This window comes from Canis aureus, chromosome 6 (assembly GCF_053574225.1).
Source record: "Canis aureus isolate CA01 chromosome 6, VMU_Caureus_v.1.0, whole genome shotgun sequence".
NCBI classification, from domain to species: Eukaryota; Metazoa; Chordata; class Mammalia; order Carnivora; family Canidae; genus Canis; species Canis aureus.
Window position 1 is genome coordinate 16,973,826 of NC_135616.1, and position 18,168 is coordinate 16,991,993.

The following is an 18,168-nucleotide window of genomic DNA, read 5'->3' on the forward strand; positions in this document are numbered from 1 at the left end:
AAAAAGGTACAAAGACATACCAATCTACTATACAAGTTCAACAAACTTCAACCTACAATGAAGCCCACAAGTGAGCAAGTATTACTCATGCTTACTGAATCTCTACAAGTTTTGAGAAATGTCACTCTTAAACATGAATCGATAGCCCATTACAACTTGAGATTTGAGATCTGATCAGCACACAAACGACTAAGACTGAGACAGAGGAAAAAAAAAAAAAAACTTGAGACAAAAATGGAGAAAACCTTTAAAAAACCCATAATATCCTCAGAAAATGAGATTATTTCCTTGTTAAGAAATAAAGACTACAAAAAAGAATATTCAGAGAAAAATATTCTTTAAAATTAACAACAGGGGATCCCTGGGTAGCGCAGCGGTTTGGCGCCTGCCTTTGGCCCAGGGCACGATCCTGGAGACCCGGGATCGAATCCCACATCAGGCTCCCGGTGCATGGAGCCTGCTTCTCCCTCTGCCTATGTCTCTGCCTCTCTCTCTCTCTCTCTCTATCATAAATAAATAAAAAAATTAAATTAAATTAACAACAAATTAAATATTCAATAGAAAGACTAGATGGTGGATTTGACAATCACTTTCAAAAAACAGGAGTGGAATAAATAACTAAGAGAATATAGGTAAAAAAAAAATCAAAAAATTAGTACAAAATTAATCATGAAGGTCTTTTATCTATAAGGTAACCTGGAATTCCAAAAAGATAAAACTGAATAGAAATACACATGCACAGTCACATGTAGATTTTTTTTTAAGAGGCCACACATAAAGTAAAATCTTAAAGGTTTTTTTTTTTTGCCTTTTTAAGAAAGAAGATTGATTGATTGATTGATTGACTGAAGAGAGAGAGAGAAAGAATCTCAAGCAAACTCCATGCTGAGCACAGAGCCCAACATGGGGCTCGATCCCACAACCCTGAGATCATGACCTGAGACAAAACTAAGAGTGGGATGCATAACTGACTTCCCAAGTGCCCCTTAAAGACTGCTAAGACATGCTAAACATTAACTGCTACATGTAAGGCAGAGACACACGATCGACTTAACACTTAGGTATCACAGTCTCTGAAGTTGCCACAAGAAAAGACTGTTTCATAAATTAACTGGGACCTGCACATTCCACCTGGAATTTAGAAAGCTGGAAAGTGCATCACCCTCTTTCAAATAAAATTTTTTAAAAAGAGGAAAAAACAGATCATCTACAAAATGATTACTTCGCCTGAACCCAGGCAACTGAGATGGCATGACAACCAACTGCAGATCATGTTTTTTGTTGTTTTTTTCACACAAGTTGAAGGTTCACAGCAACCCTGCATCCAACAAGTCCATCAGAACCATTTTTCCAACAGCATTAGATTACTTCATGTTTCTGTGTCACATTTTGCTAATTCTCACATTATTTCAAAAACTTTTCACTTTTTTTTTTTTAAGATTTTATTTAGTCATGAGAGAAACACAGAGCATGAGGCAGAGAGAGAAGCAGGCTCCCTGCAGGGAACCTGATGCAGGACTCAATCCCACGACCCCAGGATCATGACCTGAGCCAAAGGCAGACACTCAACCACTGAGCCACCCAGGTGTCCAAACCTCTTCACTATTATTATATTTGTTATAATGATCTGTGATCACTAATCTTTAACATTACTATTGTTATTGTTTTGGGATACCATGAACCATGCCCACGGAAGACAGCAAACTTATCAATAAATGTTATGTGTATTTTGATGGCTCCAGGGATCAACCACTCCCCATCTCTTCCTCCTGGGGCCTCCTCCTTAGTCCCTGAGACACAGTATTAAAGTTAGACAATATTGAAGTTAGTAACTCTACAATGACCCTTAAAGGTTCACTCAAGTGAAAGAGTCACGCACCTCTCTCTTTAAATCAAAGGTCAGAAATAATTAAACTTAATGAGGAAGACATGTCCACAGCTTGGATAGGCTGAAAGTTAGGCTCTTGGGCCAAACAGCCAAGTAGTTAGTACAAAGGAAAAGTTCTTGAAGGAAATTAAAAGTGTTACTTCAATGAACATACAGTAATAGAAAATGAAACAGCCTTATTGCTGAGACAGAGACAAGTCTGAGTGGTCTAAACAGATGATCAAATCAGCCACAACATCCCTTAAACTGAAGCCTAATCCAGAGCAAGGCCCTGGCTCTCTTCAATTCTATGAAGGCTGAGAGAGGTGAGGAAGCTACAGGAGAAAAGTCTGAAGCTGGCAGAGGGGAGTTCATGAGGTTTAAGAAGCCGTCTCCATGACATCATAGTACAAGGTGGAGCAGCAAGTGCTGAGAGAGAAGCTGCAGCCAGTGTTCCAGAAGCTCTAGCTAAGGTCACTAATGAGTGGTTATATTAAACAACTGATTTCTAACCTAGATGAAACAGCCTTGTTTTGGAAGAAGATGCCATCTAGACTTTCACAGGTAGAAAGAAGTCAATGCCTGGCTTCAAAGCTCCAGAGGACAGGCTGGCTCTCTTGTTAGGGGCTAATGCAGCTGGTGACTTAAACTGAAGCCAATGACATTGACCACTCTGAAAATCCTAGGGCCCTTAGGAATTATGCTAAATCTCTGTTTTGATATTTGCTCTACAAACAAAACAACAAAGCCTAGATGACAGCATATTATTTTACAAATGCCTGACTAAATATTTTAAGTCCACTGTTGAGACCTACTGCTCAGAAAAAAAGATTCTTCCCAAAATACTACTGCCTATTAACAATGCACCTGGTTACCCAAGAGCTTTGATGGGGATGTACAACAAAATTAAGATTGTTTTCATGCCTGCTAACATAACATCTATTGAGCCCATAGATCAAGGAGTAATTTCAACTTTAAGTCTTAGGACTAAAAAAAATACATTTCTTAAGGCCCTAGCTGCCACAGTGATTCATTCCTCTGATGGATCTGAACAAAGTAAATTGAAAACTTTCTGGAAAGGAATCACCACTCTAGATGCCATTTAGAGCATTTGAGATTCAAAAGCACCAGCCAAAATACTATCAGCATTAATAGGAGTTTGGAAGAAGTTGATTCCAACCTCATGGGTGACTTCAAGGGGTTTCAGACTGGAGGAAGTCCCTGCAGTTGTGGCAGAAACAGCAAAAGAACTAGAATCCGAAGGGAGACTGCACTGCTGCAATTTCATGATAGAGATTTCAAAGATGAGGAGTTTCTTCTTATGAATGAGCAAAGAAAGCAGTTTCTTGAGATAGAATCTACTCCCGGGGAAGATGCTATGAAGACTGAAGTGACAACAAATGATCTAAAACACTACATAAACTTAGCTGATGGCAGGGTTTGAGAGGATTTTGAAAGAAGTTCTACTGTGGGTAAAAAGCTATCAAACAGCATCACATGCACAGAGAAATGGTCTGTGAAAGAAAGAATTAATCTATGTGGCAAATTTCATTTTCTCCTATTCAAACAAACTGCTAAAGCCATTCCAATCTTCATCAATCACCATCAGCATGGAGGTGGGATCCTCCCCCAGCAAAGAGATTATGAGTCATTAAAAGCTCAGATGACAACCTTTTTTTAGCAATACAGAATTTTTAATTATGGTATATACATTGTTTTATTAGACCTAATGCTTCTGCACACTTAATAGACTATAGTATAAACATAAATTTTATATGCACTAGGATACGAAAAAGTTCATTTGACTTAACTCTGTTTTAATATTTGCTTTATTGAAGTTATCTGGCAACAAACCTGCAATATCTTTGAGATATGCCTATAGTCTGAAATCTAAGGAAACTGCCCTCAAGTAAGCACTTGCTCACCCATGGTAGGTATGAGTGTAAGACAGGGGCTGCCAAACAAGCAGATAAAGGAACTGAGCTGCAAATTTCAATGAATTGCTACCTGCTGAAACACTAACATAAGGATATAGAACCTCTACGAACCACAGGTATAAGGGAAACTCCTATCCACCTGCAGACTCTTCTCCGTGGGCCTCCACCTGGTGCTTAAAAAAAAAAAAAAAAAAAGGCAGGGGATGGGGATTCCGGCAGGTGATCAGAGAAAGCCTTACCCTTGATGATGCAGGCACAGAGGAGGGAGCTACCACTGCTGCAGAGAAGGCTTATAAAGCCTGAGGCAAGCCTTTCTGCCTTATGTTATTCCTTTAAAAGTATCACTGCTGTGAAAAGGCAGCAAATCTTTCATCCACAAGGCACAGTGAAGACCCTTTCAACCAAGGAGAGAGACAGGAAACAATCAAGGATCCATACATTAAAGGTCTCCTATTACTGGAGGAGCAGGATCACTGATAAAGAACTATCTAAGAAACTCCTGTCCCTTACACAGGGACAAAAGGCCTAAGATGTATAGGCTCGACCAGGACAATTGCAACTCACTCTGCCCCCTCCTCTCACCCCAAGACTACCAAGTACTGAGAACAAGCAAGAGTAGTCAATTAATGAGGGAGAGGCAACAGCATGGAGAGAAATGCTCTCTGAGGGACAAGACATGCTAGGAAGGCCTCAAGCTTAGAGTGAAGTAGGAACATCAAGGGAAAAAAAAAAAAAAAAAAAACTCTCCAGAAAAATCAGCCTACAACATACATGGAGGCAATACCAAATTTGGAAATAGAAATCTGAAGCCATTGGTACACATAAGGTAACCATGGCAACAACAAAACCCAAGCTCAGATGTGCTCCAGGCTAGACTGATCCAACCTCCCACACTAAGACGTATGCCCATTTCCAAGCCCAAACTATTTACCTGTCTCTACTAGCTTACACACAGTTTAACATTCCAATAAAAATTACCAGACACACACACAAAACAGAAAAAAAACGATCCACTGTCAAGAGACAAAGCAATCAACAGGATGACACAGAAATGACCAAAATTAAATTCTGTGTCTGAAATGATCAGACACAGAATTTAAAGTAACTATGATTATTACATTAAAAGGTCTAGTTGAAAAGGTGGACTACATACATAATGAGAGAATTTCAACTGAAGTGGAAACTATAAAGAGTTAGAGGAAAATGCTACAAATAAAAATCATTAGTAACAGAAATAAAGAATGCTTCAATGACATCAGTAGACATCAGGGAGCACACTGGCCAAGAAAGATCAGAAACTTGAAGACAGTATTTGGCTAACCTCTACTGACCTAAGAGGAAAAACTGAAGAGAGGGAGAGGAATGGGTCTGAAAAAAGAAGAAACAGAACTGAGCACCCAGTGGCTATGGGGTGATACCAAGTCTAAAGAATGTGTAATAAGCTACTGAAGAATTGGTAAGACATGATACCTTCTCAATCCATCAAAAGAGTATAAAACAAAACAAAACAAAATCATAATAGATGACAGAAGTAGTATCTGCTGTCATATGCCCATGTGACTTGCCCTCAGGAATGCCATTTTGTTAGCCATTTCTGTAACTCTCTGCAGGCCAGTCCTCCCGATCTTACCCTGCTGAACTTGCTACAGTACTTACTTACCATAATTGCTTCCACCTGGCTTCTGAGGTGGAGGTGCCATCTCCAAGCCTCTACTATTTCAGGGTCCTATGATACACATCCCCTGCATACCCCACTGCTATTGGTGAATCAGGGCTGCAGTGTCATTTCCTGGAAGCCCTAGACTTTAGAAGACAAACCTTAATAAGGGTCTTAATGATGTTGGTGCCTTATTCACCAGTCATTTCTTCCTGCTTTGGTGAATGATGTATCCTCTAGGCCCTTCCAGGCACAAAAATTAAAAATCTGGCACAATAAATAATAAAAAATATGGCAAAAATAAAAAATATGATCTTATGTACTATGTTCAGTCTAGCAAGTCCACTTATTTAAAATCTTCTGTCTGCAAAGGCATATCTGGCATTTTGACACTTGTAAGGGGCCACTGCTTTGGTTATGCTGCTAGGAATCATCCAAGTTAAAAACTCAATTTGTACTGTCAAAAAAGTCAATGATGAATGGTTAGAAGCTGAAGACGGTCTCTGAAGAAGTCATGACACCTTGTCCGGTTTCTGGACCTGAATCAATTTTGGACTGAAAACTATTAAAGGAGAGACCAGATTCTGGAAGGAAAGATTTTGCAACACCAAATCAAACGTACAAAGCCATCAATTTCCTAGACTATTCCCAAAGGGACTAATGAAACCCAGGTAGCTACACCGGGGAAAGGGGAATATCCAAACATTTCAGGAACTGTTAGGTCTAATGTCCAAGTTGACACTGATGCCGAGAGACCCCAAGTGCCATCTGGCCCCTCTTTTAGAAAGGGGGCATACATGAGGACAAGGTAATAAATGAGACCTTGGCTCAGGTCTGGCTCATGGTACATGCAGGTCCACAATCACATCCAGGAATCACTTCCCCAGTCCATGAATACACAATTGGAACAGACACACTAAGTTGTTGGCAGTTTCGTGTGGATTCCTGGGTGTCTAAGGGCCAGAAGGAGGGCTCTGAAATTGTCCTCCCTTGCCCCCTGGCCCAGATAAATTAAAACTAGTATCTTATATGGGTTGGATCAGTGCCATCCTTGAAAACCTCAGAATGCAGGGGCATCTGGATGGTTCAGTCAGTTAAGTGCAACTCTTGATCACAGCTCAGGTCTTAATCTCAGCGTTGTGAGTTCAAGTCCCATACTGGACTCCACACTGGGCATGGAGCCTACAAACAAACAAAAAAACCCTCAGAATGTAGGAGTGATGGTTCTTAGACTATTTCCATTTAATTCATCAGTCTAACACTGCAAAAACCAGATGGAATATGGAGGAAGACCGAGGATTTCCATAAATTCAAATAGCCCCAATTATAGCCACTCTGCAAAGCATGCTATCTTTTCCAAGCAAGTTAATATTACCTAAGGACATGGTATAGCAACTAATTTGACATTATGTGTACTCTTTCCCGATTAGGAAAAAATGATCAAAACCACTTTATATTCTCATAGACAAAGTATACATTTACAGTTTTGCCTCAGAGCCATTTGTTCATCCTACAGACCATCACAGTGGTCTATCTTACCAATGACATATTAATAAAACCAGATGAACAAGAAGAGACTAGAATGTTGAAAGCCTTGCTAAGATATAATGCTCCAGGGAGTGGGAAATAAATCTTAGGAAGAATTCAGGGACAATGCCATATTGTTTTTAAGGGTTCAGTGGTCTGGGTAATGCCAGGACAGTGTCTCCAAAGTAAAAAACAAATTATACCATCTTGCACTTCTCAAAACAGAGAAGGAAGCACAATGCCTGATTGGCTTCTTCAGGTTCTGGGGGCATCTGAGTATAATGCTCTGATTCACATGCCAGAAGATGAGAAAGGGTGCCTGAACACTCAGCTCCTGTAACAAAGGAGAGGCAGGAGTCGTCATCATTTTAGCAGAGGTAACTGAACTTGAACATAAGAAAGGAGGACTATATACAATGGGGAAATGGAGGAGTATGTTTGGCATGCAGATGATACACTTAGGTAGCTCTTGGTATTCCCTGGTCCAGTTTTTTTCTTAAGATTTTAGTTATTTATTCATGAGAGACAGAGAGGTAGAGATACAAGCAGAGGGAGAAGCAGGCTCCCTGTGGGGAGCCTGATGCGGGACTTGATCCCAGGATCCTGGGATCACGACCTGAGCCAAAGGTATACACTCAACCACTGAGTCACCCAGGTGCCCCTCCCAGGTCTAGTTTTGACAATAATGAACAAGTGTGGCAACTCCACACTTAGGAAGGGCATGACCTGCTCAGATCTCCAGTGATGAGGGCCTGAGTCACAGCACTGGATAAGCCATGAAGACCAGATGTGCTAGTCAAGGGAAAGATATATCTAGAAGAGACAGCAGAGAAGGGAGAAGAGGATTCAGTTGTGGCCCAAAGGTCAATTGCAGCAACGCTATAGTCTGTCTCACTATCCTTCCTCCTCCTAAGTTCCTCCTAGCTGGGAATGGCCCACTGGAACCCTGAAGGGGCTGTGCCTGGAAGCTTATGAAGAAGCAAATCTGAGCAGAATAAAGGGTGAGCTATGATCAAAGCTGTGCTACAACACCCAGCCTCACCCTGAGAAATAGACGACTTAATACCCTAGATGCTAGGAGTGCCCAGGAGGCAGCCACTACCTTTAGTCACTCCAGGTATCCACTCAGCTAAGAAGAGCTGCCTCGCACAAGGTCATGTCCCTTCCTACGGCAGCCAATACCTACTGACTGACCATCACTAAGTGCTGAGCTCTCTTACTTCAAACTGGGACAGCTTTGATGGGTCACCTCTCTTGCAGAGCTCCCCTCACCTGGCTGAGGCAACCCTGGTGAGTGCACCACTGCTTGACTTCAGCCTCTGCCCAGTTCTGCTACGCCACCCCCAACACACATGTGATCCCATAGTATTCCAATTAACCTGTTACACACTAATCTCCAACTCAGCTGGATTCCTGGGAAGCCCAAACTACAAGAAATGGAAATGTTTGTGCCTACATTTCATTGTTGTCATTTCCTTTTAAATGAAACAAGACCTATCAGGTCATTTGTGCAGTGCCTGATACAGAGTAGGCATTTAACGCCTAAGCATGAGAGATGGTAAGTTAGGGAACAAGATAGAGAAGCTTATAGGAACCTCAGGATTATATGTATCTTCTATATGCCAGGTGACAGACACACAATTCCTGACACACACACAACAGAGGAAGCATTCATTTTAAATGTATTCTTAGCTCTGTTGGAAAATAGTCAATCAACATAAAGGTTAGTACAACAATCCAATTATTTACTGTACCAATTGTATCCCTATTTTATAATTATCATAAAAAATATAAAAACTTCAGCACTCTAACTGCATTTGAAAAACCAAAGAACAAATGCTGAGTACATCTGAGAATTATGGTACATTTTGATTAGATAACACTAGGGGTCAGTAATTACCAAGAAGAGCCAGAAGGTCCTTCATGAAATTCAGGGAGATTTTATACATTCTGAAGGACACGAATGTAAAATACTTTAATAACAAACCAAATCCCTTTTCAACTCATTCTAGTTATTAAATCACTGAATCTCACTACCATAACATGTTTTAAATTATAAATTATATTCATAGTAAAGGATCACATCAGAACAAGATAATTGGGTTCCTTTCATAAGCACAATTAGAAAATTAAACTTTCTGCAAAATTCAATCATGCTTAAACATTAAGCACATAAATTTTTCAAGTTTCCTGTGTGAGGTACCCATTTAGCTTCAGCTAAATTTTCTAACACAAGAGATAATATGATATATATGCTAATATGTTCAAATCAAACTAAGGCCCAATTTATAGCAGAGTCTCCTGTTTGAAGTTCAAGAATACAGCAGAAACGGGCAAATAACGTGAAGAACCAAGTACAGATGAATGAGCCGATCTGAGGTAGGTATGTGGTATGAGGTAGGTACAAGGCAGAAAGACCTGTGCTGTGCTTATCAAAGATACTAAAACTTGATGTGTGTTAATTCTTTGAAACTAAAATGAATTCAATCTAGTAGTAAAGAGATATACACAATAACTATAGGGTAGAAGATGAAAGTGATGTAATACGCTCAGGAAATCTGGAAAAGCAGTTTTCTCCCAGCTGCAGAAAGTCGTATTTAGAGAGACAGCATCTGAGCTGCACTGTCAAGAATGCCATCTCATGATCCAAGTCAACCCCAAGAATTTGCTTACACAGAAGAAAAATGGAGTAGTGCAGGCTGTGAAGATACGAGCAAGTAGTTCATGTATGGATAAGGCAAATTACACTATCTGAAGCTCATTTTTAAAATCCCATAAAGTATAGCAATTTACCCACTATTTTTATTTTTTATTGTAAAAAGTACATTTTTCTCAGCTTTAGCAAGACTGCATATATGGTTCACCAGTATCAACACATGAGCATATAGACTGTAATGGTATAAAATGTACTAATTCAAATATGCTTATTAAGCACATACTCACAAGGTTCATTCATGGTAATTCACACAAAAATTAGTTAAATCTACTCATAATAAAAAGTATGAAATGATATAATCAAATTATTGACTTGTGACAAATGCATATAAATTTTAATATAGGATTTTAAATAATCTTAAGGCATATTAAACTATGGACAGTAATCAAATAAAACTGTATCATAGATCATTTACGAGATCATTCAAATAATCGAAAAAAATCAAGAAAAAGAGGTAAAGCAATTTTTGGCTATGGTGGTGTGAAGAGTTCAGAGAACTGTCATCTTGAAAAATGAGTATAAAACTGAACAAAATTGGGGGATCCCTGGGTGGCTCAGCGGTTTAGCGCCCCCCTTTGGCCCAGGGCATGATCCTGGAGTCCCAGGATCGAGTCCCACATTGGGCTCCTTGCATGGAGACTGCTTCTCCCTCTGCCTGTGTCTCTGCCTCTCTCTCTCTCTCTCTCATATGAATAAATAAAAATAAAATCTTTAAAAAATGACTTCAAACTGAACAAAATTAATCATTTCACGGTGCTGGGTATTCAATAAAGACAACAAATTGAGTGGCATATTCAATGGAACTAGAATGTCAGGTGAGCTTATCAGGCATCTTTAGCCTTGAAGGTACAGGCTATTCCCATCCCTCACCTACTTTTTATCTCCTAATAGCATCACACTGGGGGGACAGGATTACAATATATGAATTTTAAGGGAACACATTCAGTCCATAACAGAAATCATGTTAAAACATTAAAACAATTTTTTTTTTTTAAAAAAGAAGAGCTATCAGCAGGCCTGGTTTATATTCCAGATTTCACAGATGAAGATCAGACAAATTAATAAAAAAGGAAAAAAATAACCTGAAGGTGGACAAGTCAGAATTCAGAGTTGCTAAAATGCACTATAAAAAATGTTCAGTTTTCAGGGTACCTGGGTGGCTCAGTCAGTTAAGCATCTGCCTTTGGCTCAGGTCATGATCCCAGAGTCTTGGGATCAAGTCCTGCATCAGGCTTCCTGCTTCTCTCTCTCCCTCTGCCTGCCACCCTCCCCCCACTGCTTGTGCATGCACTCTCTATCAAATAAAATCTTTTTTAAAAAATCCAGTTTTCAATAAAAACTTGTGAGACATGCAAAGAAACAAGAAACTCATAATAAGAGAAATGCAGATAACAGAAATGGACTGTCTGTGGGCATAGATGTTGTATTTAGCAGATAAAGAGTGTGAAGTTGCTGTGATAAACATGATCAGAAAGTTTAATATCTAGAGGAACTAAAATTTTACACTAATAATATTTTGTAACAGAAAAGAAGGCAGTCAAGGAGGAACAAGAACAAAAACCTGACATAGAGAAAACAAATACAAAATCAAAGATGTAAACCAAAAATTATTAAAATTGTAAATAGACCCAACACTAAATCAAAAGGCAGAAACTGTCAGACTAGATAAAAACACACAACTGAACAGGTGGTCTGCAGACACTGAAAAGATGTTCAACTTCACTTATTACAGAAATGCAAATCAAAACCACAATGAAATATCACCTCACACTGGTCAGACTGGCTAAAATCAAAAAGACAGGAAACAAGTGTTGGCAACCCCCATGCACTCATTGACGGTAGGAATGTAAATAGGTACAGCCACTGTGGAAAACAGTATGGAGGTTTCTCAAAAAATTAAAAATAAGAATACTATGTGATCCAATAATTCCACTATTGAGCATTTACCCAGGGAAAATGAAAATACTAACTCGAAAAATGTGTCCCTGTTTGCTGCAGCATTCTTTACAATAGTCAGGACATGGAACCAACCTAAGTGTCCGTCAATAGAAGAATGGATATAAAAAAGAAGAATGGATAAAGAAGATCACACACACACACAGGAATATTATATAGCCATAAAAAGGAGGCAACTGTACCATTTGAAACAACATGGGTGGACCTAAAGAGTATTATGCTAAGTGAAGTCAGACTGAAAAAGACAAATATGCTATGACCACACTCATAAAAGGAGTCTAAAAAGAATGAACAAACAAAAAGCAGAATCAGAACTATAAATGCAGAGAACTGATGGCTGCCAGAGGGGAAGGGGTTTGGGAAGTGGGTAAAATGGATGAAGAGGAGAGGAAGATACATACCTCCAGTTACAGAATGAGTAAGTCAATGAAACAAAAGCAAAGCATAAGGAATATAGTCAATGATACTGTAATAGTGATGTAATGAGACAGATGATAGCTACACTTGTGGTGAATATAGCATAACATATAACCCTATCAAATCACTGAGTTGTACACCTGAAATAAAATGTAACCAGTAACCATAAGGCAGCTAGACTAGCTATATTAACCAGGTAGAAAATAAACTTTATGACAAGAAACATTACTGAAGGCAAAAACATTGTAGTGATAAAAAAGGTCAATACATGAGGAAGATATATTGCCATATATTCCATATAACCCCATTACAAATGGATATGGACCTAATAGGGCTCCAAGATTCATGAAACAAAAACTGACAGAATTGAAACTACACAATTCCAGAATTATAGTTATACTTCAAAGAACGCTCTCAATATTTCATAAAACAAATAGAAAATCAGTTAAGGATAAATGATTTGAACAACTCTATCAACTAAGCCAATGGATATTTATAGAATGCTCCACCTGCAAAACAGAATATATATTCTTTTCAAGCAATCAAAAAACATTCTCCCAGATCAAATGCTATACCACTAGTTCCTAATAAATTTTATTATTTTTTTAAGTAGGCTCCATGCCCAATATGGAGCCAAACATGGAACTTGAACTCACAACCCTGAGATCAAGACCTGAGCTGAAATCATGAGTCAGATACTTAACTGACAGAGCCACCCAGGTGCTCCCATAATAAATTTTAAAAGAATTTCATGTTCTTCAATAAATAATTCAAAGTATGTTATCTGATCATAAGGAAAATTAGGAATCAATAATGGAAAGAAATTTGGGGGAAATCTCCAAATATGTGGCAGACATACTTCTAAATAACCTCTGGGTCAAAGAAGAAGGGACGAAAATGTCAGAAAATATTTTAAATGAGAATAAAAACACAAGTCAAAAATGTATTGTATACAGCTAAAATGAAAATTTATAGCTTTAAATGTGTGTACTAGAAATGAACAAAGAACTCAAGTCAATAAGCTTTCACTTTAAGGAAAAAAAAATAGGAAATTAAAAACCAAAAAAGATAAATAAGAACAGAAATGAAATAAACAGAACAAAAAATATCAAAATAATGTCAGTTCTTGAAAAAGATCAACAAAATTGATAAATCTTTAGCCAAACTAACCAAGACAAAAAGATTACACCAATTAGCAAAAACAAATGAAATAGGGACTATCATTACCAACCCTATAGCCAGAAAAGTCACAGGAGAGCATCCTGAATAACTTTAAGCCAAGAAATTAGACAATTTAAGTGAGATTAAAAAAAAAAAATCCAGAAAGATAAAATAACCACCGTGGACTCAAAGAAACAGAAAATCAGAACAGACCTACATAAAATAATTAAGTTGTTTCAGTAATTTAAAATCTTCCCACACAGAAAAGTCCAAGCACAGATAGCTTATTAGTAATTTACAATCTTCCCACTTAGAAAGTCCAACCATAGATGGCTTATTAGTAATTTACAATCTTCCCACTTAGAGAGTCCAAGCATAGATAGCTTACCTGGTGAATTCTATCAACTACTTAAAGAATACCACCAATCCTTTACAAACTATTTCAGAAAACAGAAGAAAAGAACACTTTCCAACTCATTCTGTAAGGTTAGTATCACCCTGTTACCAAAGTCAAATAAACAGATCGAGAAAACAAGACTATAAAGCAGGATCTCTCATGAATACAGACCCAAGAAAGCCCTAGCAAAATGTTAGCAAAGAGAATCCAGCAACACAGTAAAGACATTATCCAGTACCAAGTGGGATTTACACAGCTATGTTTAAAATCCCCAAATCAATTAATGTAATATACCATATTAACAGACTAAAGAAAAAAATCACATGCTCATCTCAAAAGACAGGAAAAGCACTAGACATTCATTCATGATAAAAACTTTCAACCAGGACAGCCCGGTGGCCCAGCGGTTTAGCACCACCTTCAGCCCAGGGCATGATCCTGGAGACCCAGGATCGAGTCCCATTTCAGGCTCTCTGCCTGTGTCTCTGCCTCTCTCTCTCTCTCTCTCTGTCTCTCATGAATAAATAAATAAAATCTTAGAGAAAAAAAAAACTTTCAACCAACTAGAAATAAAGTAACACTTCCTCAACCTAATAAAGAGAATCTAAGAGAAACCCACAAACACCATACTTACTGGTAAAAAAACTAGATGCTATTCCCCTATGATCAAAAAACAAGGATTTCTGCTTTCATCATATGTATTCAACAGTTTACTAAGATCTAGTAAAATAAGAGCAGAAGAAAGCATCCAGACTGGAAAAGAAGTACATTTGTGTTTATTTGTAGATGATAGGATCCAGTGTAGAGAAAATCCTATGGAATTTACAAAAGCCTACTAGAACTAATGAACAAATTCAGCAAGGATACAGGATACAGATCAACAACAGGGACACAATATATAGATTAACAACAAAATCAACTTATCTATCTATACAGTTGCAAGAAGAAATCAGAAAAGGAAATTAAAAGAAAAATTCCATTCAAAATAGCATCAAAAAGAATACAATGCCTGGAAATAAATTTAACAGGAGTATAAGATCTGTACACTGAAAACTACCAAACACTGCCAATAGAAATTAAAGATCTAAACAAAGGAACAGGCATTTCCCATTTATGGATTGGATGACTCAATATTGTTAAAGTGGCCATTCTTCCCAAATGGATCCATAGACCCTAGACAACACAACCTCAATCAAAATGCCAACAGGTGTTTTTGTAGAAATTAAAATGATCCTAAAATTTATATGGAAATACAGTTTTTTTTAAAGATTTATTTTGGGCAGGGCAGGCAGAGAGAAGCTCAAGCAGACTCTGCACTGAGTGCAGAGCCCAGTGCTGGACTGGATCTCATGACCCTGAGATCACTACCTAAGCCAAAAACCAGGAGTCGGATGCTTACCTTGACTGAGCCACACAGGCACCCCTGGACTATTTTGACTAACAATAGTCGAAATAATTTAAATCACAGCTGGAAAACTCAGACCACCCAATATCAAAACTTAATTATAAAGTTACTGTAATAAAAGCAATGTAGTACAGATGTAACAATAGATTCAGATTAAAGGAAGACAACAGAAAGTCTAGAAATTTACAGTCAATTCATTTCAACAAGGGAAATTCAATTCAATTCATTTCAACACAATGGGAAAAGAGTCCTTCCAGTGAACAGTGAAAGGATTAAAAAATGTGATATAGCCATAAGATGGAAAGTTATTCAGTCATAAAAAAGAAGAAATCACAGATGCATGGATTCTATGGCATGAATAAACTTCAACAATATCATGCTAAATTAAAGAAGCCAAACACAAAAGTTTGTAGGATTTCAATTACAAGACATTTCTAGAAAGGACAGATATCCTTGAAATAGAAAACCAATCAGTGACAGCCTGAGGCAGGGGAGAACAGAAGGGAATAAACATAAAGAGGCATGAGGAAACGTTCTGAGCTGGCTGCACAGCTATGTAAATGTACTAAGAATCACCAAAATGTGCGCTTACAGTAGGTGAGTTTTATGCAACATAAAATTCTACCTCAATGAAGCAGTTTAAAAAAAAAAAAAAAAAAAAGAACTATCAGGAGTTCCCCATCCCTAGAGGACAGGAGCAGGGACTGAAAGAGCTCCTGTCAGGATTCCAGAGTGGAAATACCTGACCTCACGTTCATTCCAAGAGCTTGTGGCCTTTTGACCCAAAGTGCTGGTTTATGTATTTGTTGTGGCTTCGCCCAGTTCCTATTCATAGAGTCTTAAAAAAACATGTGACTGCTCTCCCAAATATTCCACCCAAACACCAAATGTGGAATGTTTTCACCTTTCGTCCCGTAAAGGCAGCTCGATGAAGCGGCGTGTCTCCCATGTCATTCAATACATTCACTTCTGCACCAGCCTGACAAACATGAAAACTTTAGACATCTTCCACATGTCAAGAAATACATAAAGGTGAAAATAATTCTCTAAAAATATATTATTTCTTTAAAAAATATATATTTTATTTTTAAGTAATCTCAACACCCAACATGGGGCTTGAACTTAAAACCCTGAGATTAAGAGTTGTGTACCCTACCAAATGAGCCAGTCAGGCACCTAAAAAATATATTAAATATTTCAAAATTAAAATGATGTTAATATTCATTGGTTGTCAATGCTAAAATTCAATTCAATTCACAGTAAAACAGTAAAGCTACTAGAGAGATAAAAGTCTACTTCATAATAGGTAGAAGAGTAAAAAGCTGCTTTCCTTTAAAAATCTACAGACCTTCACTCTACTTTAGAAACCCTCATATTGAAAAAAGAATATTCTGAACAAAATACCATATTTTCTCCACCAATTTAGTAAGTTTTCAGTAAAAAAAAAAAAAAAAAAAGCCACTACTTAAATGTACTGCCCAATTTTAAGGCAATTTCAGAAATATCAAAGTGAAACATTATCACAGAATTGAAAAAATGTGAGATCTTAAATCATACGGTGCTCATTAAGAGATTCTGCATCTTTTTTTTAATCATTTAGGATGTGCTTAGGTTATTTTTTTAACTGTTATATTAAAAACTATTATCTTCACATTAACTCACACATTCACTTTTGCAATTTTAAAAAGTCAATAGAAAAATCAAATGACTAAAAAAAATAGAATTTTAACCAGTCATCAGGCTAACCTACTTTTTAGCAAAGAATAATTAAGTGTGTTAGTGTTAAGTAATCTACTATGGTTAGTTGGCTTTTCTAAGACTTTCATAATTTCCATAGCAGTAATATTTCTTTTATTCATTTAAAAACTTAAGCCATAAATGTACCTTTAACAGATCCTGAACCACTTGTTTATGTCCAAAATAACATGCCAGATGAAGAGGTGTCCAGCCCAAGTTAGACTTACTTCTTCCTAAAAATGGAAAAAGATAAGGCATTTTTACTTGCTATTCAGGTAATTTTATAATAAAAATTTCTCTTTAGCAAGGTATTCCCATTCACTGGCCAATCTTCCCTTCACATTGCACTGCTGATGAATGAGAGGCAAGAGACAGGACACAGTAAGAAATGTAACAAGTATAATGATTAGAATACATAAGCCCCAGATTCTGGTGTCACTCTCTTAACTCAATGTCCTCATTTTTTTTTTTAAGATTTTTATTTATTTATGATAGAGAGAGGCAGAAACACAGGCAGAGGGAGAGGCAGGCTCCATGCCAGGAGCCCGACGTGGGACTCGATCCTGGGACTCCAGGATAGTGCCCTGGGCCAAAGGCAGGCGCTAAACCACTGAGCTACCCAGGAATCCCCTATATCCTCATTCTTAAAAAGGTAGAAAGAGACACCATGGGGGGTCATATTCAAAGTAAATGATCTCTAATTGACTCCAAGGTTTTGAATCTTTAAAAATCTTGCCATCATCTAGCAAAGACCTGGTCCTCTCAGCACAGTATTTCATGAAAAACATCTCCTTTTGAAAACCTGTGCCATACCTGGTGCAGTCTGGAAATCAGTAAGGAGGTTCCTCAAAAAGTTGAAAATAGAGCTAACCTATGACCTAGCAATTACACTAGTAGGTATTTATCCGAAAGATACAAATTTAATGATCTGAAAGGGCACCTGCACTCCAGTGTTTATAGCAGGGATGTCCATAAGAGCCAAACTACAGAAAGAGCCCAGATGTGTATCAGATGAATGGATAAAGATGATGTGGGGTGTGTTTGTATGTATGTGGAGGGCAATGGATGGAATGAGCACTGGTTATTATACTAGGCTGATGAATCACTGATCTCTACTTCTGAAACCAGTAATACATTATATGTTAATTTAAATAAAAATTTAAAAAATTTTACATGTCATAATCCAGGCAGTAGGGTATATCCAGAGAAGTTAAACATGACTAGTCAAAAGTTAGTGTTCATTTTATGAATGTTTGGTGAACAAATGGATGTATACAACCTGGTGTTTTGAATGCAGGCAAAATGACCAGAGAGCTATGTATCTTTCTTAGTTTCCTAGTTAAGGATATATCCTTTACCTTATAAAATTAAAACCCGATGAGGCTTGGAAT

At 37.7% G+C, this 18,168-nt stretch overlaps 1 protein-coding gene across 3 annotated transcripts in view; it reads right to left on the reverse strand.

The window, feature by feature from the left end:
• OSBPL1A (oxysterol binding protein like 1A) overlaps positions 1-18,168 on the reverse strand; it is a 227,771-nt gene that overhangs the window by 182,630 nt on the left and 26,973 nt on the right. For all 3 annotated transcript variants that reach the window (XM_077900285.1, XM_077900283.1, XM_077900284.1), the window contains exons 3-4: positions 16,925-17,010; positions 15,945-16,019 (exon numbers count right to left, since the gene is read on the reverse strand). In XM_077900285.1, the coding sequence (XP_077756411.1) occupies positions 15,945-16,019; positions 16,925-17,010 (161 nt within the window). The remainder of the gene's footprint in view (positions 1-15,944; positions 16,020-16,924; positions 17,011-18,168) is intronic.